General features: G+C 36.4%; 1 protein-coding gene across 26 annotated transcripts in view; it reads left to right on the top strand.

Moving 5' to 3' along the window:
- Positions 1-23,926, top strand: part of INPP4B (inositol polyphosphate-4-phosphatase type II B) — a 293,558-nt gene that overhangs the window by 183,160 nt on the left and 86,472 nt on the right. For 25 of the 26 annotated variants that reach the window (XM_050710635.1, XM_050710636.1, XM_050710637.1 and 22 more), the window contains 3 exons: positions 1,712-1,784; positions 8,039-8,186; positions 18,272-18,402. In XM_050710635.1, coding sequence (XP_050566592.1) covers positions 1,712-1,784; positions 8,039-8,186; positions 18,272-18,402 — 352 coding nt within the window. Of the gene's footprint in view, positions 1-224; positions 304-1,711; positions 1,785-8,038; positions 8,187-18,271; positions 18,403-23,926 lie in introns of those variants that run through there. The other variant, XM_050710641.1, reaches the window with a different exon arrangement.

The following is a 23,926-nucleotide window of genomic DNA, read 5'->3' on the forward strand; positions in this document are numbered from 1 at the left end:
GGCTGGGGAAAGATTCAGAAATGACCACTCTGAATGACATAATTGGGGTTTGAATGGTTTGTGGTTAATAAGGTCTTTTACTGAGGCCCTAGTATGATGACAACTGAAATACAGCTGCTGCCACTTGATAGCTGTCTCTGCAGTCTCATTTTCACTGACAGAAATTTTGCAACACTAATACTATGATGTACTTCAGATGCTTCCCTTATTCTGCTCTTGATGGAGGAGAAAAAAATCAACTAAGTTCAGATAATGCTGCAGGAGATGCAAAATTAAATACTCCTTATTTTTTTATTTTTTGAGGTAACAAAAAATATTATGTTTTAAATAATGTATATTTGAAGAGAAGGGCATTGTTCTCAATATCTTTCCTGCTCAGCCAAAACAGTCTGCTTTTGGGCCAAACTCTAAGGATATATTTTACACTTTATTGTATTGTAACCATCCTTGTCAAAGGGGTCAAAAGCCTTTTTAAAGCCATGGACTAGGGGGACCAATTCCAAAGCAGCCAAAAAACACTGTGAAGTCTTTCTGGTTTTGTAATGTACAGCTTCGGTAAGATATGCAAGACTAACTTTTTCTAGCCTTCTCTTTCATTTTTCTTCTATTTCAAAATGTGGAATGAGACTTCACACAATAATTTCAGATGTTATTAATGGTCTGTGTCTGTTCTGGGGTAGCCAGAAGGCTTTTAATAACACCTTTCCAATGCTTTTAATAGCACCTTTCTAAGGGGTTCTAATACTTGCATGAAAGAGTAACCTTGTGACAGCTGTATTTATTGTAGTCTTTAAAGGATTCAATTTTTAGGAATTAGTTGTCATGGTGTTGCATCATGGAGCCCTAGTTTGTATGTTCATAGTGAGGATGCAGTCTATGAGTATATTCCCAAGAAGCAATTGTGAGAAGGTAGAGTTGCTGTATTACTTCAAAGAGATAAGTTCTGCATTAGGTTTGTGAACTCATTAGACACACTATGCCAAAGGGATTGCTCAGGGAGGAGTAAGCTGGTAAGTCAGTTCTACTTGAGATGTCAGCTGGTAGGGAGCACATCATGTCTTCTCTTTGCTTCAAGCTCTGCAGCAGAACATCTAGAAAGAGTCCTGCTACCGGCTTTTCCTATCACCTTCATAAACTTTTTTTTCTTACTAGGGGAGGAACACAAAATAGTCATCATAGTATATTTAACATGTCTTCATACCAGTTGATTTCTCCAAAAACTTTAACTACTTCTACTTTATACACTAAGCTAATCAAAGGAAACTTCTTCTAATTCACTTGTATAACAGAGGACTTTAATTGTAAACCACAACCACATTTTAAAGTTTTCTTCTGGTTCCTACTTTTCCCTTGTTTAAAAATTCATGGAGTGCTTTCTGGCACTGTGCGTGTGAAAAATGTCTTGTTGAAAGAAATCCCTCTGAAACCACAGAACAAGTCAAAAATTATTGTAGCCGCTGCCATTGTTCTGGTACAAAACCTTTTTATTTTATTATGTAATAGCTGATCATATTTTCTCACTTTCTCTGCTGTAGTTCTGATGCTGGTACAATATATTGGAACACAAATGTAAAAATAATAATGTAAATGACAATTACTGGCAAGGCTGGGAAATTATAAGTGTTGTTTTTTAGTCTGCCATTTATGAACTGCTTTAAATTTCCTTGTTATGCCAGAATGTGTTACGGATGTGGTTGTGTTTCACTTGTAGTGTGCATTGGTTCATGAGTGTACAGCCCCTGAAGGCCTAAGTGGCAAAGACAACTTGCCTTCTTTAAATGCAGGTAAGTATTCTAACTTCAATTAGATATGGCTGTTGGAATGCTCTATCAGGTCCTGAAGAAGTTGCAAAAATTTGTAGCAGAGCTCTTAAAAAGCTCTTCAAATCATGTAGAGATACTTAATTTTAATATTTTATACATTTTTGACAGTATCATTTTGTTAACAAATGTGAAGAAAACTTTTTTTTTCAGTATGTCAATTATGCTTTCTGAAATGCTACTGAAATTTCTCACTCCAGCATCTTTATAATCCAGTAATTTTTCAAGACTGTCTGTGACTTCAGTGGGCATGGAATTAACCTCATAAGTTTGTCATGTCATTGCATGATGTGCTGTTAAAATAATTATGTGCTATTTGCAATTGAATACCCAGGAGAATTAATCTTTCTCATAGTTGATGCCATGGCAATTTCAGTTTGATCTGAAAGCTGTATGTCCTAAAACTAAGGAAGTTGTTGGCAAGTCATTCTCAATTCTAGGTCAGCTCTGGGCTTGAGTATACAGTGCTGAACTAGAACAATTTCTCTTTCAATATACTGAGAAATATTACATGCTGATATGCTGCACCGTAAAAGTTTTATTAGCCCAAGTTTATGAATCTCCATTGCTCTACAGTAAGAATGTCGCAGATAAGTTATATGGGTCATCAGAAACCACTGCGCTGTCAAGTATTCTGTGTGTTTGCTGCATGCAGTTGAAGAGAAATGTTACTGAAGTTTTAAAACCTTTTAAAACCTTTATTGAAACTTTTTCATATTACTTCATTGGTAGGACTGGAGACTTAGTAGTCAAGGTTTGCAGTCTGAAGGAAGCACTAGAAACTTACAGAATTAGTTTTCTTATGCATGTGTAAAAGCTGTATTTTCCTGTGATTTGTTGAGACTAGATCAGCACCAGGGCAAAACTCCTTTTTCAGAATGGCCATTTCTTTTTACTGCTTCAATGAGAGACTAGAAATGTGTGTGTAGAAGCTTTTAATTGATTGAACTACATCTCATTCTGGAGATTCCTTAACTGAAAATAGCTAGAGACAGGGAGAGTGTCTTATATGTTTAGGTATCTATTTATGGCTCTTCTTGAAGATGAGATACAGAGCCAGTTGCTTCATTTGGTCAAACTCAGTACAGCTCTTTGATTCTGACTCTGTATGTCATCCAGCTAAGTGGGTCTCAAAGAACTTTCTGTTCAGAGAAAATGTCACTGATTGCAACTGAATTCCTTTAATTTGCCACTGGCCGGGTTTAATTTTTTTAATTTATTTTTGGTGGGGAAATGCTGTAGTTTGGGGAGTGAGTTGTGTTAGATTGTTGGAACTTACACCATAGATGTCAGCTTTAGGAATAATCAAGTTTAGGTCACTCTGTCATGACTGCATGCGATTCTATACATCACTTAGTATACATCACTTAGTAGACAGCACTTTAACACATCTTTGTTTGTTGGTCTTGTATCCAAATGCAAACCCCCAACTCACCGAGCATTGCCAGGGTTTACAAAGTCAAACATGCAAAAGTGTTTTTTGTTGGTTTGGTTTTCTTTTTAAAAAAGAGGTGAGGGGAAATAGCAGAATTGCAGATAGAGCAGAATTGCAGACACACATATGAGAAGTGACAGTATACAGTATATTGGAAATAGCTTTCAGATGCAGGAAGTTTGTTCTAATAAGTACTTATTCTTCAGTTTGCTTCTTGTACTTGTGACTTCCTCTTCTCACCCCAGCGTTGCCTGCACTTCCCTACAGACACCTGGCACCAGTAATAGGTTTTGTCAGTCCCATTCTTTTCTCCTTGTTCTTAGTGAATTCCCAATTTCTTTTCTTAGGAGACTTTTGCTTTCCTTTTTTACTCACAGCCTCTTGTCCCAACCAGTCGGACTTTTTCCCCAGCATGTCTCCATGACTGGGATTCATGTAGATTAAAGCTGTCTGCATTGCCTGGAGATCGGTTTTCTCATATGGGTAGCAGTGCTGCCCTTAAGCATGTTGTACCACATGTTAGCTCTGCCGAAAAAGGTATTCATCCACCCTGTAAGAATAAGACATCCACAGTCTTGCTAGCATTAGAAACTAGGAAGGAGGCAAGCATTTTCAATAGAGGTAGACAATCGGTGCAAGTATAAGATGTTAAGTTCAAGTCAATCTGTTTTGAATTTTTACATTCTTTCCTAAAGCTTTATGCTTCACATCATTGTCAGATCTGGGAGGAATGCCATAGATGGGGTAAAAAGGTTGGTCTAAAGGTTGGACCTGAAAAGTTGGACTAGATGATCTTAGAGGTCTTTTCTAACCTAAATGATTCTGTGAAAAACGTACATCTCTGTAAAAGATTTACCATCAGGATTCAAGTTTATAAAGCACATAGCTTTCCATTATAGATTCATAGCTTGAACATCATAGACCATCCTATGTTTTTTAGCCTCATTTTCAAGGCAGCTGGACCATTTTAACTGACAATTTCAAAAAATAATCAGCTTAAGCTAGACAAATTTCAGTGTGGCAAAATTGGAGGCAATCAACAACAAAGAGTGAAGGAAAAAGAAGAACAACAGCAGTAATATGATAGAAGTTGAGGTTATCAGCCGGCCTGTAGTATATATTGCCTGTACTACTTTCCCTGCTGTGTACATACAGAGCTATCTACAGTACAGCATATATTCCACAAACATAGGTGTTTAGTACACGTGTATGCTGTTGTAAACATTGCTGTTTCACTCTGCTTCATGTTGTTTATCAGGCCTTCAAACCTATGAAATTGAGAAGAAAAAAAAGAAGAAAACCTGTGTGGTTCTTAAAGCCTGTAGGCATAAGTGCATGCTGGCATTCTTCTGAAACTTAAATCTTAATATATAGAACTCAGAGCCCTCAAGTGAGTTACAAGGCACTTATTGAGTGAGGAGGGAATGAATATATTTCACAAACACCTATTAGTATTCTGTTTATACCCCAAGAGATTGAATTTGTGTCACAAAATTCAGTTGTTTGTTTCTAACACAGGAGTGTTTGCCAATTGTTTGCAAGAAAATGTATTGCCCTTTGCAATGAAAAAGAGAATAAAAGTAATAGCAATTAAGCAAAAATTTAGGATGTTGAAATTATCCTATCCTAGCATAAAACATCTGTCCAAAAAAGGAAAATATAACTAGAAACACTGTTAGTGAATTAGTGTGTGGCAGTGGTATGCTTTGATCTATGTTGAACAGGCAACAAAAATGAAAACAGAGTATTGAATCTTTTATTATTTTTTTTATTTTACTTGTAGGGGAAGCAGTGTGAAGTATATTGCATGGAATAAAAAGCACAGAGGTCTTTAAATTTAAAAATGAGAATGTCCAAAAATATGGATGGTTAAATATATGACATTGGCTTCTAGGCTTCACGCTATAAAGAAATGTTTTTAAAATAAATCTTTCTCTTTCTAACCACAGGAGTTCATCTGGAATTGCTTTTTTCAGTACCTTTCATGATCACTGTCTAAATACAGGAAGGATTACATTTATGAAACTTTCATTTTAATAACTACTGTTTATAAAAGCTAAATCTAGTCTTGCCGTCTTTACCATTCAGGTGCTTTTACGTGCCTTCTGGATTTCTTTTTTTTTGACAACTTGGTGTGATTAGAAAGAAAAATGTATCTGAGACTTCTGTGGAATCACATGACTTCAGTAGCTCTGTTTATAAGAAAAACACAGTATTGTGCAGCTCGTTTTGACAACCTTGAACTCTAGCAACAGTGCAAATTAGAATTAATTGATTTCCTTATAAAAACAAAATTCCAAGGCTTTTTTTTTGAGTTTGTAAACAAATTTTTCTTCATAAACCCATGGCAAGATAGATGTTTTTTGGCCATTCTAAAAATCTATTTTTATTTTTTTTAAAGAACTAGAAACACGTGAGATTATTCCATTCTGAAAGTTCAGCATCAGAGGTATTACCTTCAGATAGTACCCAACAAATAGCTTTAATAATTCTAACAATGGTAGAAGCAACAACTTTGGATCCATGTTTCTGAAGTGATACCTAGTCTCCTTGATATCATGCTGCAGTAGTTTTACTCTTCTGTTTATTTTTGTTTGTTTGTTTTGTTTTTTGGTTGACGGTAGTTTTTATTACTGGTAACGATGGGAGGAAAGAGGTTGTGGAGCTCTGATGCGTACATACACTGATCAACTAATCGTTCTGTGCATATGCATTAGGTTCTCACAGACAAAGGCGAATTTTTTGAATGTAATAGATTGAGTACAAATTCAAACGTTTTTCTTGGAAAAACTTTCTTTAAAAACTTCTTGGAAAGTAAAATGCTCTTCTCTCTTCTACACCTTTTTATATTTGTGTCTTGGTCATCATCATTTGAAAACTCCTGGTGAAAGTTATTAGCCTGCTTCATAGTAAACAGGTGGTACTACACCTAATCTAAATCCTAAAACTGCTTTAGGTTTTTGTTTAAGGCCAGATTTGATTTAACCAAGTTTATTGAGCTCTCTCTGATATCTGAAGATTGTCGTTCCATGTCCTCTTAATGATGGGTGCCATATATCTGCTGTATGGATTGGTAGAGGCTGTCAACATTATTGGAAAACTGACTTTCCACGAAAGAATCTCAACAGAAGACAAGGAGCATAGGAAAACATTACAGCATATTTTAATGAAGTAATATAGCAAAGCCCAGACACTGGATGTAAGTTGAGGTTACAGGGCTTGGAGAATTTTTTGAATTTTTTTTTTGTAGTGAGGATTCTCAAGCTGTAAAATGTGTGCAATGACACTTGGGCATTGAGGTATTTCAGGTGCTAGTGATGAACAAAAACTGCTGTTGTTTATAGGCCATTGCCATCAATCATCTATTATGTTTATTTTAAAAAAAAATAAGTTCTGACTTTTATACGTAAAATCAATCATAAATGTAAAAAGACTGAATGCTTCCAATTTCTCTAAGACTGATTAAAGAGATCTCAATGGCAGGAATAGAAAACATTAAAGCAGCAATTTCTTAAATGTGAATATTTGCAACATTCCTTTCTTAATGAATTATGTTTATAAAAAAAAAAGCAAGCTTGATTAGATATACAAGACCATTTGTGTATCTTTGATAACTTGGCCTGTGTTTTTTGTTCTATTTAAGTCAGCCTGTGTAGGCAATAATAGTGGCAGTGAGTTGTAAAAGAAGCTGAAATTTCTACTAGTAGCCGTCACTTTGACAGCAGCAGTTTCCTCGCAGCGCACATGGGAAATATATTTGTTTGAGTTATAGACCGTTCACTGGCAGATCAATGGGACCCTGATCTAAGGCTTTTTTTTTTTTTTCTCGGAAGTCTGGTAGGAAAGTACTGTTGGAGGATTTGGATGTCTGTCCAAAGTCATTTTGTGTTAGGAAGCAGCAGAGGCGTATATTTAATGACAAAAATTGGTCCCCCACAAAGTTTATTGAAGTAGTCAAACAAAACTTTCCTTTCCTAGCTTTTTACCCTATCAGTTAAGAATGGCGGGGTGGGAGCAGGGAGGGAATAGAAATTTCCTATCTCTATTACAGAGCATCATTGTAAGGTCAGAGTGGAAACAGCCAACATGCAAGAGCTTTAAGGTGGAAACCATGGTGGGTTTTAAGGATAGCCTTCCAAGTTACTAAGTACCTTGATATTTTTTTTCCCATGTCAAGTTACAGTAGTGTTCTGGGAACAGTGTGTAACATGTTTACAGGATTGTTATCTTTATTTTTATCAAGTACCATTTTCTTGACCATGTCGCTGATTGAGTTTCCATTAATGTAGATGCACAACATCTATTTGTGTTAATGATTTCTATATGTGCATGTCATGGAGAAGATGCGTCAGATGCAGCTAAACTGTGAGGCATGCTTCACTTGTCCAGTGCAATTTATTACTAATGTGAGTGATTCTAGCAGATGGCATGTGGTAGTATTGACTGTATGCAAGTTCATTGTTTACTTTTTGCATTCCATTTTCCCTAATTGCACTGTAAGTATAAGAATAAAGAGTATAATTTGTTCTTACTACACTGAAATGCTAAATTCACAGAATTCCTGCTACAGCAAAATATGAATTACTTATTGTACTAGCAATATGTCCTCCTCATGCTGCTATAATAAATAAAATATTGATGTACATAACAGAATTTTAATGGTTTTAAAAGTAATTGTACAAGCTGGAGGGGGAAATAGCATATTGTTTTTAGATTAAGTTTGTTGTCAAAATTTTTCAGTCATATAACCACAGGAAAGCAATGATATAATTTTTTTTTGCAGTGTTAAAAAATCCAATCTGTAAGTTATATAGATTCCCTACTTCTGACAACAAGTGGATGAGGATCCGGGAACAGATGGCTGAGACCACTCTCTCTTTCCATGTTCCTAAAGAACTGATCAATCTGCACATAAAGGAGGATATGAGAAGGTAAGGATGAGGAAGTAGCAATAGTCAGTACTATATTTTTCTTAGAAAAAGGTATGTGATGAGCTTAAAAAATAATAATTTAAACAATGAAATAGGCAAAATATAGTGCTCTTGGGCTGTTAAGAATTTGCAGCTGTAACTGAACAACAGAATTGATTGCTTGTAACTTTATAAGACTCCAGTGTGAGTTCGTTAGTTCTGAGCAGTGAACTGTGCTAGAATGCTGTCGTGACTTGAGATGTGCAAGAATCAACATTTGGTTAACAATATACACTTTCTGAAAAGCTAACATTGTATACAGAAACAACACACAACAAGAGCGTGAACTGCATTGTAGAACGTTTGGCTTTGTGCTTTAGTAGCACTTAAACCATTGATAAATGTTATGCAAGCAATGGAAAATAACATGTTCATAGTTAGTAAAGAAGTAATGATAATATAAATCACTTTCTTTTAACTAATTTACATTATTTGACATGAGAAAAAGGTACCGAAGTAATATAATTTTGAAACCTTTCCTCATGTTGGGCCTTTTAATCAGGAAAGACTTAGGATCATCACAGTATGTATGGTGTGAGGAAAAAAGAGGATAAGGATCACCAGTGGCCTAAAACTTGTTTGCCCAAATTCCCACTGTAGGGACTAAAATTGTGATCTGCCTTTGAATAAATTCTGCTGATACAACTGGGACAAAAGGTAATGTTTCAAGTTGTCCAAGGCTTCCCTAAAATCTTACCTGCTTTTTCCAATGATACTGGATGGTGTAGTAAAAGATGTTGCCTCTTTCCCCGTGAATCTTGCCTAAGTTGTCATCTCGTCTAATGTCTAAGAGCAGCACTGTAAGCTAATTCTGCATCCCCAAGTCATCCTGTGTATTTTCAGGCATTCCCTCTTCTGCAGCACATCGGAGGGGTTTACCTGGGGTTGTTTATGGTGGTGGTTGGTCCTGCAGTAGGAGTTCCGATCTGTTTTTATTCACCCCATCTACTGCTTCTCTGTGATTTCTTTGTGCCAATACAACAGTAGGTGTCAGGCCAGAATCTTGCATTTAATAAAGTCAGTGGACTGGTACATACTTAGGTATAGTGATGATGATCGGTTATAAAATCATACGTGAATCGTTATATTTATTTTATTCATTAACACCATGTTTAGGTGTTTATGGGCCAAATCGTTTTTTGAGAATACTAATGTGTAAGGTTTTTTAGTAAGCAATAAAAATAGATTATACTGAATACACAGCTCATTCACTGCCCAAATTTGCATTTGCCCCATGGGTAAATGTCTTTTAAGTGTTAGGGGATTACTTTAACCGCTTTTATTTCTTATGTATTATCATCTCCAAAGCCATAATGGAAGTAACAGTGCTTGTTGTTATTTCAAATAATAGCATTCATCTCTTTGGATAAAGTCATAGTTTAAAAAAAAAGAAAGAGAAACAAACACCTGTTATTGATTATTTCTGTTAAATGATCTTTAAATACGCACTGAAATAAAGAAAAGCTTTGAGGAAGAAATGTAAGTAAAAGTGGCTTGAAGATTGAGGCAAGTGCTCATGGTTTTCCTGACTGCCAGTGTGATACCAGTGTCTGGTAGAAGATTAGGGGGGCTGTCTGAAGGAGGAGGTAAGATCAAGGGGAGCAACACCTTTTTGTAGGATATAAGCAGATGGAAGGAATAAGGGCATCTGTTTGCCTATCAGTGTATAAGCGTGTAGGTTGAAGCTTCAGCTTTGCACATGCTCTGCTGTCTGAAATAATTACAAAGATGTGTGCTCCTTACATTCGTGAAGTAGTAAATTAATGTAAGCAAGTTATTGCTATGCTAGTTCTTGAACTCTTATAAATATTATGGTGTACCATCTTGAGGCTCTTTCCTTCTGAAGTATTCTTCTCTGCATGTTTTTTTCCCTAGTGAATAAATATTTTTGTCTCAGAGGCTATTATGCTCAGCTTGTTTAGTTTCATTCCTATTGTGGATTCCATATAGTCTGAAGCAATTACGTATAAAAGATATCCAAGTTCAATGTTAATCCTATTCAGTATTGTATTTTAAACTGTAATTTAAATTCTCTTCTCATATTTCTTAAGATTGTTTGTCACTTCATAAAACTACAATGTTCATTGTTAACCAAACTTTTTTCATATTTGGACTTGATACTCTGTAATACGTAACCACTGAGGATGTTTAACTTTGTTTTTCAGCATGGAGTAAAGTTTTAAAGATATTCGTGCATTAAAGATATTGTCAAATCCTTCAAACCTCCTTGGAAGAAGTTTCAATGAGTTATATGGTCTTTTTTTTTTGTTGTTCTAACAAGGGTCATATAGTCTACTTTGCTGCTTTTTATTAAAACAAAAAAAGTTTCTTCAAGGGTTTCCAGTGGGTCCTTTCCCCTGTTTCTCTACACTGATCTTGTCCAGATTTTTTATACCGATCTTTTATACCTTAGTTTATAAATTATTCAGAATTTTTGCCAGCCTGTATAATCTAAGCTTGTAGTTGTAGATGTAGTTTTTGTTGTACTAGATCAGCATAGAAAGGGTTGTTAGGCATTGGAATGGGCTGCCCAGGGAAGTGGTTGAGTCACCATCCCTGGAGGTGTTTAAAAGATGTTTAGATGTAGAGCTTAGTGATGTGGTTTAGTGGAGGACTTGTTAGTATTAGGCCAGAGGTTGGACTAGGTGATCTTGGAGGTCTCTTCCAGCCTAGATGATTCTGAGATAGCAAGAGAATTAGGAAAATACAGTAGAACCCACCATACGTATCTTTCAAATTTGTTGCTAAAGCTCTTTTTGAGTCCCTTAGGGCCAAATTCAGTTTTGGCTAAAGGGAAATTTCACCTTCTTACAGCTGAATTTGGCCAATGGCATCTGTGGTCACAGCCTGTAAACAAATTTCAAGGATAAATTGCTCAACTTTCCTTGACCCATCTTTCCAGAGTACAAAGCACATTACAACTTTCCTGCTGCATCAGGAATGGCTGTCCCGTCCCAACTCCAGTAGCCTTTTCTCATGCAAATTTATGCTGTGGTCAGTATAGTATAGATTTCATGATCTGTTTTTTTGAATTCTTCCTTGCAACATTCCAGAATGGGGACAAATTTTAGATCGTTTGAAAGATAAATGTTTTACTCTTTTCTTTTAATATAAAACTTCAGTAGAGGAATGGAGACACAGGCAGAAATGCTCTATATTGGCAATGGGCATTGATTTTTGTGGACCTTTGTGCATGAGTTTTTAAATTACTTGTTTTTGAACAATGGCACTGCAAAAACATTGTGTTGATGGATGTAGTGTGAAAAAGCTACACCAAGTAAACTTACCATAACTTTTTAAGCTGTTGGAACTCACCACATTTATATGGACACTGTTAATATGATCTGGCATCCATGTGAAGACTTCTAAAACCTTAATTCAGGTAACTACCTGGCATGATTTTTCATGGAAGTAATTTTTTGAACACTTGAAAAAAAAAAATGCAGCAGTAAAATGTAGCTCAACTACATGCATGTGAAAGTATTTACCGTGCTGTGCATCAGAAAGGATACAAAACATCTGTTTCACCATCTGATGCTGCATATAGGAATACAAATGGACAAATGCAAGTGTAACTTAAATTTTTGTGAGTAGATTGTGGACAATTGCCTGACTGCAACATGATTCATTTTATTACTATGCATTTATAAATGAATAGAAGTTACTTTCATGTGTGAATACTATATAATTCTCCGTACTCTTGATTTCACTGTTCATAACTAAATTTGGAAAAGATGGCTTCTGTTAAAGTCTAAGAGGAATTTTCGTCAGACTTAATGAAGTCAAATTTGCTGGGCTCTACTTTCTACACTGGATGTTTAAAGCTGTAGTACTTTGGAATGGAGTAATATTTCCTGATTTGTTCTGTGGTAGTTACCTATAGATAACATTATTATTCAACAGTGCTGAAAATTGTTATAAAATGTTAACGTACTGACTACCCTGTCAGAGAAGGCTTTCTGTTGCTGTTCTATGTGAAGTCCACATAGATTTTAAGACTCCGGAAAGTAATTCTGTACCAATCAGCAATGCTTCTCAGAGATCGGTTGGTGAAATTTCTGGTTGTTTGTGCACAGCATGCCCTGGAATCCAAGAATTCAATATCAAGCAAATGATCTAACTTGTAAGTCTTGTTGAGTCTCCAATGTGGTAGTGAAGAACAGAACAATACAAAACCGAAGTAAAAATCATCTTGTTTTCAAGGCTGTAATTATTTGAATACAAATTCTGTCTTCACTGAAAGAAATTTTAACTTGTATGTGGTTAACTAGATTTTGCACTTAGCTGTAGTTACCTGTGGTTCTAATAGCACTAAGTTAGGTGTAATTTGGTCTTTTCATGTCACTTGATGCAGAGAGTATAAATTTAGAGACATTAATATTTAAACATGATTTAAAAAAAAAAAAAAGGCCCTGTACAATTTTATTGTTACTGATGTCATAAAGACAGCACAGTTTATTTTGAATGAGACACTGATTAATAAATTAGGGGAAAAAAACACCCACAGAAGTATTTAGATGCCTGAGTAATTATGCAATTAATTATATGATTAATTTTCCCACATATATGATTCCAAGCTGAAAGAAGTGAAGTGATAAATAAAAACTGTCAGAGTAAAATGTTGTTTCAGCTCTATGATATAAGCAAAACGATTGTCTTAATTTGACCTAAGCTGATTCTACTATATCCTGATACAGCAGGAAAATGTTTTTTATATATATATATATATATATATTCACAATTGATAATTACTAAAAATAGAATTTAGGTATAAAATGTAAATTCTACAGATGCCATTCTGAGTGTTACTGAATTTGAGACTCTTTGCGGTCACGTGATTCAGGAAAATTATTCTTTGCTTTTAAAATAAATCATAGACCTAACTTCAAATGGTTATGCTATTTGAAGATTTGAGTCTTTGAAATAAACACAGGTAATAAAATATCCCAGGAAGGGAAAGAGTTTCCAGGCAGAAAGAAAGGAATGGGTTTAATTTAGCTCATCTGTTGCCTATGCTTTTGAATAAGAAAAAGTGGGGTGGATAGAAATGCAAAATGAACTTTAAAACTCTGGCTGTCAGGGACAGTTCAAAATATTCTCAAGACTCTGCAAATCCCAGTTTATTCTCCACATGTACATGGAGAAAACAAGTTGTAAAATATTTTTAAGATGTTTTTTGTGTGTGTATATCTACTTTTTTTTTTTTTGGACAAATGTTTGAGGAATGAAACAGGTAAGCACCATCTCATTTTTAGTTATCTGGCAGGTTGGTCTTAGCAGAAGCTGCAACAGTTTTTAGAAATTCTGTTAGAAGAGGAAAAACAGCTTCTGTTTTCGAGAGGTTCTCAATGAAAAACATCAGGAAAGGAAGAAAAGTGTCATTTTATTCATTTTCATGGTAGTTTCCCCAGAAGGGATTAAATCCTCCTTAGTAATTATTTGTCTGCTTTAGAAACAATATAGTAAAAAGGCTATGATTTTTTTATTTCTGGAGAGGATGTTATATTGTTTTGATGGGTTATTGCCTGTATATCACAGGGACCGTAACTTGTTATAAAGAAAAATGAGAGTAATTTTATTTGCTTCTCTTCTCCAATAAGATGTAATGGTTACCTATAAATATGTACACTTTAAAGTAAAATTTGTTAGGAAAACTAATTCCTGTGTTCCTTTCCTTAGAAGGAAACTTTTAAGTTTCCATTACTTAAGAGAGATTGACTCATGCCCCAAAGCTTATGGTTTATATTTACTCTAAAGCTCCCATTTGATAAGTATTCAGAACTTTGTTACCTTTATCCTGTTCCTATATCCTTATATTCAGTGTGATAAGAAAGTGACTTTTTCTGTTACAATGCATAACACAAACCAAACTGTTTAAGTAGAAACTATCAACATGAATAATAGAAGAAATTCTTTGTGCCTCTTTCAGGTACTTGCAGTAGTTTGCTATAATCCCACAGCTAATGTGTCCTTCAGTAAGCAAAGCTTGAGTTGGTAAATCAAAAGAGAATGTTAATCTGAGCCTTGGGTGCTCAAACTTCCATTGATAATAGGCTTCATTGAACATTTGCTTGGAATCAAAAATCATGTGTAGTTTTAAGTTACGATTCTGATGGTAATGGTATTTAATTGCTTGTAGTCTTGGAAATGTCATGCAGTCTTCACAAATCGCTGGTTGCCCCAATGCAGTTGTTTGTAAAGAGAAGCACAGATGTTTTTACCTAGGGACCAATCTTGCCAAACAATCTTGTGTATCAACAGCCTGCTGCACAGCCATACTTTCCATCAGCAGGGGAAGGTTGGGTAAAGCTCAAGTGCCCTGAAGAGCCAGGTGTCCATGAATTGTAGCTCTGTAAATCAGGAAGATATAAGCTGTTGTTGGTTTTAAGTAGGAGCCTGAAATGAAGATTCATGAGAGCTCTAATAGTGCTGTGGGATCCTGAGGAGTCTCATAATTTACTCTTATAAATTTTTGTCTATTTAAAATTGTATTGTGTTAGCACCAATGACCATTAATCTTTGTACTAATGATCATTATAGTATAGAGTGCTTTCAGCAGATTAGGATCTAGTATTTAATTTTTCTGCCATAATGGCAGAAAAGTTTTGAAGAAAGGGTAAAAGGTAGATTTGCAATTTTGAAATGTGGAACTTCTTCCAACCATAATGTCAAGTGCTTAATGAAAGCTTGGCATACCTTGTGTACTAAAGGAAAAGAATGGATGTGAAAAAGATGAAGTGCCCTAGAAAGGCTTAAAAATAAGTTAGCTTACATTTGAGGAGGAGGAGGAATGGGACAGACTGTTTACATCCTCTCGCTGATTAGATACAAAATGGAGCAAGCTTGTGCCAAGGTCTCAGAGGAAGATATTAAAGTAGTTAAGGCAGGAGACAATGGAAGTTGAGACTGTCCTGGCTGATATTTTCCATTATGCCGTGATAGAAAAGACTGTCTTGGAGGTGGTTTGTGGAGCTAAGCACCAAGATGTAGGAAACAAAACTTGGATTTGATTGTGTAAGAAGGGTTGAAGTTGATGCTAAGCACAGGATGTGTCATGATGGTGAGTGCAATTACCTGGAAAAGACTTTGAGAGGGGATTTGGAAGATTTGGAATGGGGGAAGATCATGACAAATAGAGCTATTTTACAATACTGAGTTTGCACTGATCTTACTGCTCTGTTGACAAATTATTTGAAATTCCATGCTTGAATTGAAAAGGTGAATCACTAACCGATGTGCCCTTATGGAGAACCAATGCAAAAATACTGATTTCCATTTATTGCACAGTTGTTTTTAGGCATATTTACTGTTTGAAATGTATTGTCAAGTTGTTCAGTGAAATAAGTTCGGGTATGAAGTACTACAATATTATTAAAACACCTTTTTTAGATAGAATGTTATGGGTTATTACTGTGGACTGTAAGAGTCATAATTTAAAAAACACCGTTTTTACATTTTGTTTGTTTATGAGGGGGGCATTCCCAGTAATGCTAATAAAGCTTGGTACTATGAAATATTCTTGGTGGAACTTAGTTACAGAAAAGATAATTCTGTTTTCAGCCATGTCTCAGAACAGAGTTGCACTGAGTCACCAACAGCAGTGTGACAAACAGTAAGAATTCACAACACACAAATAGTATCCAAATCCAAAATGTCTTGGATTGATTATTGCATTCGGAAGAAAAAAAAAATGTAAAATGTGCAAGAGGGCTGTTGTTGGAGGGATAGTATATATGCCATATAATGCTATTATCTGATGTTTTTGATTTTTATTATAGATTAGTTTAAAATGGCTTGTTTTATTAAAACATTGCAGATGAGATGCATTTTTTGTGAGATACTAGCGGCTGTATTTTGACTTCAGTGGTGTGTGTTTCTGAGATGAAATAAATGCAAGCCTTGTCAACAGTGATAAGAGCAGGATTTTTCATTCCTTGAAAACACGTTAAAGTTGATGTGGTGGAATTTTAGCTTGCCTTTCCCATTGCTTTTGGTGTAACTGAAGTCAGCCAGTTAAACTAGTTTTGGTTCACAAGTGATATTTTAGTCTGAGATAAGAGTTTTTTGCTCCTGCTGTTGCTTGGCGTAAGTATGGGACCAGCAGCTCCAGGGGTGGACTTAGATGGAGGCAGGAGAGCAGAGCCAAGCACTGGGTTTTCCATGGGATAGAGGGTTCTGAATGTTATGCAATTATGTATCCATCGCTCACTGTGTAGTATTTCTTCAGTCTCTGCAGAGTAGTGTACTGCTGTATAGGAGGAAAAGACAAGTTTAGACTCAGTCAGGTCCAAGCGTTGTTTCTAAAACTATTGAAGATCACATTTGAAATATTAAGGGCCAAATTACCTTCACTGCAAACAAATAGATTTCTATGCTCTGCCAGATCTTGAAGGGGTGTTTCTTAGTTGGAAGCCGTGAGATTTTGACTCAGTGTCCCATTTTAAGCTGATGAAGATTTACAAGGAAAATGATGACGGGAAATAGCGGGGCTGACCTCTTACTGCTGATGATTCTTATGCTACACCATTGCCAGTTTATATCAATGGAGGAAGATTAAACTATGTCATCTGCTTCTGTTCTTTTAGGTCGAACAAAATGGAAAACTAATCATATGTCATTAGTAAACTCCAAACATGTTAATGTATTGTAGTGTTTGTTTCCATTTTGATACTCTCAAAGACATGTAAACCAAGCAAAATGCCTGAATTTGCTTTTTATTTTGCTCATTGCCTTAGGTAGGAGCAGAATTATGCCTGTGTAGCTTCTTCTAGTACCGTTCACTGTAATGCAAAGCCAATAGTGATGGGGAAAACAATGTATTGGCGTGGTTTTTTTTCTTTAAGAAATAATTTTAAGAATCTTTGGCCAGTGGTCAGAACTGTTGCTTTAAGTATAGGTATGTTCCTGGGCTGCAGTCTCATTGGTGTTCTTTTCACCTTTTTTATTTTTTCTCCTCTTTTCCCACCCCCTGCCTCTTTTCTTCTTCAGTAATTTTCATATATCTAGGATGTGTCCTCTGGAATTCTTTTCTGAGACTTCCAAGAATTGCAGTGAAATAGTCTGCTTGATGCTTTGAGGAACGTTAGGAAAACTAGTTGGTCGGTTTACATAAGATTTCTCCCAAATAATTCCAAGTCTCTGAAGGCTTGAGATATTTCAGCTTCTTTAAAAGCAGAACACCTGAAGTGGATCTGGGGCTGAATTTACTTGTCAAGTTGGAAAGGAAAAAAAAAAAAAAAAAAAGGAAGCCAAAAGCGTGGTAACCATGCTTGTTTGTGCAGGAAACTAGGGATCTCTATTTCACTCAGGTCAACTCTCAAAAGAGCATACAGGAAAACTGATAATTTGCTAACGGATTTCCTTTTGGATTTTCAGTGACATGTTTGGTTACCATAACGCTGCTGTTTTGACCTGATGAACACAGCTGTAAGGCTGAAGATTAAGTTTTAGGGAAATGGTGGCTTTCTGCTTTATTTTGTGTGTCTTGTGGTGAATAGAGTACAAAAGGGGGGGGGGGGGGGGGGGCAGGAGGAATACTGGGCATGTCTGGTAGTGTGTTGGATAAACTGACATTTGTAGAAATACTGCTACAGTGGTGTGTAAGAAAGTATCCAAAGAGTAGAGTTTATAAAACAGCTATACTGCAATCATTGGAGAAGGAGTGAACTTTGTATACTTTACAATGGTGCTTACCATTTCCTCACAAAATGTTGCTTACTGTGAACACAGCTCTTTGAAGCCTGGAAGCTGCCTTGCCTCCAGGGAAGAAACAATATTTCAGCTTACGTTTGTACCAGATGAGTTCTGAATGCAAAGTACTGTATTATTCACTCATTTGGCATTCTTTATTGCATGGTTGAAAAACAGAGCTGATATCGCCAAACTTCACAAGTGCCATGAAAACAGACCCAAGATTTTATTTCATATGGGAAGTGCTTTTGATGTTTTATAACAAACTGGTTTGGGATTAATTGGATTCATTTGGTTGATTGTGAACGTTAATGGATTAATGAATTAATGCCATCTCTTCTTGCCTTTTGATACAGGAATCAGGAACTTAAAGACTTAGGAGAACTTGCTCCTCACTGGGACAATATGCGTAAAAGTGTTATTGCACACTGTGATCAGATGTTGAGCATGTATCAGGATACTCTTGCAGAGCTTGGGAAGCATACAGGTATGAAAGTTGCCTCCCCTCTCCTGGAGCACTTAACAGTCAACCTAGTTAATTCTAATTATATGCTGGAGTGTTCAAGTATTCAGCAGTAATAAAACATGTAAAAAAAATCATAAATAATAATTTAATTGTTGTATTTCTGAGATATTCAGAAGTACTTCATTACTTCTCCTAAAATTTATCATGCATTCCAACACGTTTTCACAATTAATGTAGTATGTAGTTATGCAGCAGCCAAAAGATTTGAGAAGGTGGGTGTGCCTGTTTTAATTGCATGTTCCCTTGATTTTGCTGCTTTTCTAGTACTGAGTACCATCTGCCAACTGAAAACAGCTACTAGAACTACCTTAGAGGTAGTTCTGAGTTTTTCTTGAAACCTAACTTAAGCTGCATTTAACAGTAGACAGGATAAAAGTGACATGCTCTACGTATCCTTAGTGTAGCATTTGTCATTGGCCAGGTTGTGCCAGAAAAGCATGCAATTTATATAGGATGGGCAGTCTGTCCAAATTCCAGAGGAAGCAGTATGTACTGTGCTTGTTTTTTTCACATGAAGATAGTTTTGTCTTATATTCTGATGTGCACTGGTTGGTTGTTTGGGTAATATTTGTCAGGGTCCTGTGGTCAAGGACTGTAATGTACTGCAGTGTCTGCATGCCAGTTGAATAAGACAGCATCAGTGAAAAATGTGCAGAAAAGACAGCTGATCTTTTTCTCCTGTAGTAATTCTTACTTGTAAAAAAGAACAAGAAAGGACTGCAGAACTAAGTATTTCTTCTTTTGAATTACTTTTCTTTTGGTGGTTCACAAATCGTTCAAAAATATGGTAATTCTTTTCTGTTTTGCAAGACTACTGGAATTATTTCCTGAATAACAAATAACACTATTTTGAGAAAACCAATTTTTCTTTCTGTCCATAGCATGCCTTTCACCCCTACCCCCTGTAGTTTTTGAGATTTTTCTGGAAGGAAATAAACACTTTTGTTGTGAATGACTACATAGGCCTTGTTGTTGCTGCTTTCTTGCTGGTGCCAGTTTTCTAATGCCAGTCCTCACAGTCACCATCTCAATGTGTGTTCTCTGTGACTGTGCTGCCATTATTTCTTGGATATGCTGTTTCACTCTATATTCTAACCACTAGCTGCTCCCAGTAGGGCCTTACTCCCACAGCTTTGTGCGTGGAGGCATAGGCTTGCCAGAGGTAAACAGGGCTTTGTGCATTGTGTTGCAAATATAACAAGCTTGCAAAAGATAACATCTTTTGAAATATCAAATAATAGGGACAATTTGCAGTACTTTATTTCTAGCTTTTTACAGTCCTGTAAAAACAAACAAGCCATTTTTATTTACTGAGAAATCGAGCAACCAGATTTTAGTCCAACATACAACTAAAATGCATAGCAATTTCTTCCTATACAGAATGGAACACTTTTCTAATAATGGATCTGCTGCTTTTAGTAGGTGAGACACAAATCTTTCTCTTCCAAAATAATCACAAAAACTGTACTTCTGTCCTTTATACATTATCTTCTAGCAGAAGGTTGAGCATGGCATTTGTCATTCCAGGTTGCTCTGGGATTTCTTTCTTGGTCACAGGAAAAGAGAAATCCTGTGTTAGTCCATGAACAAAAAAAAAACAGCCGCTAACTGAAACCAAACATTTTGGCAGCAGTTGATCACTGGGGGGAAGCTCATCTGTTATACTGAATGTTGTGTAATCATTCGCGTTTTGGTTGCACAACTGTAATTTCTTGTATTTATGATTGTTTACCATCATCAGAATATTCCAATTCTGATTTTGGCAGACTACTGCCTGATCCAGTATGACACTCCTTATGTTTCCGTGTTGTAACTAATACATATTTTTTTAAATGCTTTGTTAATTACATTTTGAAAAGACTCCATAAAATACTATATGCAAGGAAATAAATACAGATGGTGAAGGAATCAATGTAATAATTAACACTTTCAGCAAAACATTGAAATGACCTTCTGATATTTTTTTAAAAAATGAAAAAAGACAATGTAATCTATTAAATTTAAATCCTGCAAGGGACTGTATTGTGACAAGTGAATTTGAAAATGGCTGGTGATATTATATGATACTAAATTAACTATGATTTGAGATAGCTGCATTGGACCAGGGAACCCAAGATTATCGAAGAGTAATAATTGTACTAAAGATTTAAAATAAATGAGGAGTTAATTTGGAGGTCAATGCTCGGGTACATAACTAAATCTCATTTCTTGAACAACATTGTTTTTCCTCAGCATGATGGTGCTGTTTACATGTTTTAAACATGTTTTATACATGTTTATATTTGCCAAAACTCTAATTTTCATTGTGTGAAAATTTGCATTCACATTAGAAAGCTTATTTTATTGTGATCAGTGGCATATGCGCATGTTTTAAAACCAGTAGTTCTAGAGACGACAATATTTACTTTAAGTCCTGCACTGTAGTGTTTTTGTTCTTATTAAATGACAAATTAGATGATAAATCCTCTGGGTAATGAATGTTCCTTCAGAGTTGTTCCACGGAGCTCTTCACACTTTTTATGTATGCTATATGCCTTATATAAGTGTGTGTGAAGGGGATTGTACTGTGTTACACGTGTGTATACGCAGCCAGACTAAAACACCAGATCTACATTTTGATCCTATAGACAATGAAAGACTTTGCTGTCCAAAATTAAAGTAAAATCTAGAACAGGCTGCTCAAAGATATTTTTTTTATTATTATTTTTATTTCTCTCTGTTTGGAATGCTTCATTTAAAGCTGTTGGTGTAAATTCATGCTTTGCCTGACTGGTGTTTTCATGATGTAAAGGTGGCTAAGAGTTTGTTTGCTTTCAGCTTTCATTTGTGCTGCAGTCTTAACGTATATGGCCTGCACCCAGGTCTGATCTTCTGTGCAGCTATAGCTGCATGATGAGCTTTAAAAATACTACATTTGAGGGCACATTCCTCACTTCGGTGTACTGAATTTACGTAGGTGTCTTCTGGTTCGTTCTTGTTGTGCTGAAGGAAAGCTATCTTCTCCCACTGGGCACAAGGATGAAAAATAAGGGTAGTGCAGGCAGAGTGTTAACCCTGACAACTGACCAGATTGAGTGAAACTTGACTTAAAGAGTTATCTGACATTCCAGTGTGTTGTAGTCTTTTAGGGACATGGAAATTGGGGTCACAGATGTTTTTGTGTTTGAGGAGTAGGAATAAAGAAGGCATAGCTAAGTAAGAGACATGGTTAATCCGTTGTTGAAGACGTGCCTGGGATTAGATTACAAGATTTGCAGCCAGAAAGAGGGAGCATTAAGTCATTTTTGTATCTATCTTGATCTTGGATCTTAGAATGATAGAATTATTTAGGTTGGAAAAGACCTCTAAGATTATCTAGTCCAACCTCTAGTCCTCTCACTGTAGAGAAGATGTGCCTTTTGGTATAGGTTTCCCTTGAGCTCATGAGATAACCTTTACTGCTCTTTTAACATAATATAATATCATACAATTTTCTTCAGTCTGAAGTACTGTAATCGAAAAAAATAGTAATCCGGCATGAAGGAGAATAATATTCTGCAAATCTTGAAAATAATGGATATGTGACTGAATATTTTCAGCTTAACTTTTTAGTTTGCAGCTTGATCCCAATTTTAAAAATGTTTTTGTATACACTTATTGTTAGCTCTGAGTAGTCTGCTTCTCGATTAACTGTATATCCATTTACCTCTCTACAATGTATTCAATCAAAAATTTAATTGTGGTTCAAATCCATCTTAGAAAACTTGAGTTTTAGTTGATTTCTATGAATTATTTACTTGAAAATTGGTTTGTTCTGGATTATGATACTGTAACATGCTGATTAACTTCCACCAAGCATTTATGCCCTGTGCACAACCAGTCGATCTGCCTTGCTTGAAAACTGGAGGCAAGGTATTCCCTGTGAATATTTCTCATTCGCTGTTGGATTTTACAGCAAGTGAGAATTAACATAAAGCTAACATATCCGCACCAAGTAGAACTTCGTAGCGTAGACAAAAAAGGGAGTTGAACTTCGGGAATGTTATTTGCTTGTTTTAATTTTGACCTGAAATGATTTTTTTTCCTGGTGTTCTTTTTCTCAGTGATCAAAATGAAAATTCTGTTGTTTGTCCAGCTGTAGAAGGAGAGAGAAAGATACGATCAAGGTTAGGGCAACTGAATATTGCTCTGGGGAATTGGATATTATGCCTGCCTCTGTCACAAAGTTCCAGTGTGACGCTAGGCAAGTCAGACTTTTCAGAAGTCATTAGTTTGTTCTTATTTTCTGGAAGTCTGGCAATATACACAGGCTGTTTTGTAGGAGTATTCACTGCTTATGTATATAAATCACATCAGTGGGAGCAGTGCTTCTGAAATGCAACATGTATAACGTTTCATATTTGACAGAATCAGATCCTCCATGTCTCATATTAATGCACTGTTTCTTAAATGCCTCAACCTTAAGTTAGTCTCTGTGATTAGAATAGATGAAATTATAACGATTTTATGCATCCAGTTAAATTTGTCCTCTAAATATTTGTAAAGCCCTTAGAAACTGTAGTGCTGCATGCAGTAAACACTGAAGAAATTAATAATTCTGTCTTTATAGAAGGCTTGAGCAGTATACATGTATGTAGATACTAGAGTAAAAGTTGGAAACAAAATATTGAATTGCTGCTTCTAACGTAAGCACTGAAGATCCTAAGTGCTCAATGAATTGGAAAAAGCTAGTAAGTGATGTGGAATTCAAGTCTGCTTCAGAGTTTCCTGTTAAGGTGAACGTCAGAGGAAGCTTACATCTATGAGCTCATATTTTCTAACTTTGAAGAGTTTGATATTGCAACAATTATAATAATTATTTTAATAGGGAAATTGTAGTTTTCCTAGTCTTAAATACAGCTTAAGACGTTATTGTATTGGGTTTATGCGTCAAGAGTTTGGTAGCAGGGGGCTGCAGGGGTGGCCTCTGTGAGCAGAGCCCAGCAGCTTGCCCATGTCAGATCAGAGCCAGCTCCAGATGGCCCCAAAAGGGATCTGCTGCTGTGCAGAGCTGAGCCAGGGAACGATGCTGGTTGGGCCTCTGGGAGAGCAGATTTAAGAAAGGGAAACAACTGCTGTGCAACAGCAGCTGGGAGAGCGGAGTGAGAACCAGCCCTGCAGTGCCCAAGGTCAGTGCAGCAGGAGGGCAGGAGGTGCTCCAGGCAGGCAGCAGCAGTTCCCCTGCGGCCTGTGCAGGGAGAGGCCCCTGGTGGAGCAGGCTGTCCCCCTGCAGCCCATGGGTCCCACACGGAGCAGATCTCCATGCTGCAGCCTGTGGAGGAGCCCCCAGTAGAGCAGGTGGATGTGGCCTGGAGGAGGCTGCGGCCCTTGGAGAGCCCCCCCAGGAGCAGGCCCCGGGCCGGAGCTGCAGCCCGTGGAGAGGAGCCCACGTAGGAGCAGGGGGTCTGGGGGGAGCTGCCGCCCATGGGGGACCCGTGCTGGAGCAGTTTGCTCCTGGGGGATGGAG

This window comes from Cygnus atratus, chromosome 4 (genome assembly GCF_013377495.2).
Source record: "Cygnus atratus isolate AKBS03 ecotype Queensland, Australia chromosome 4, CAtr_DNAZoo_HiC_assembly, whole genome shotgun sequence".
Classification (NCBI taxonomy): Eukaryota; Metazoa; Chordata; class Aves; order Anseriformes; family Anatidae; genus Cygnus; species Cygnus atratus.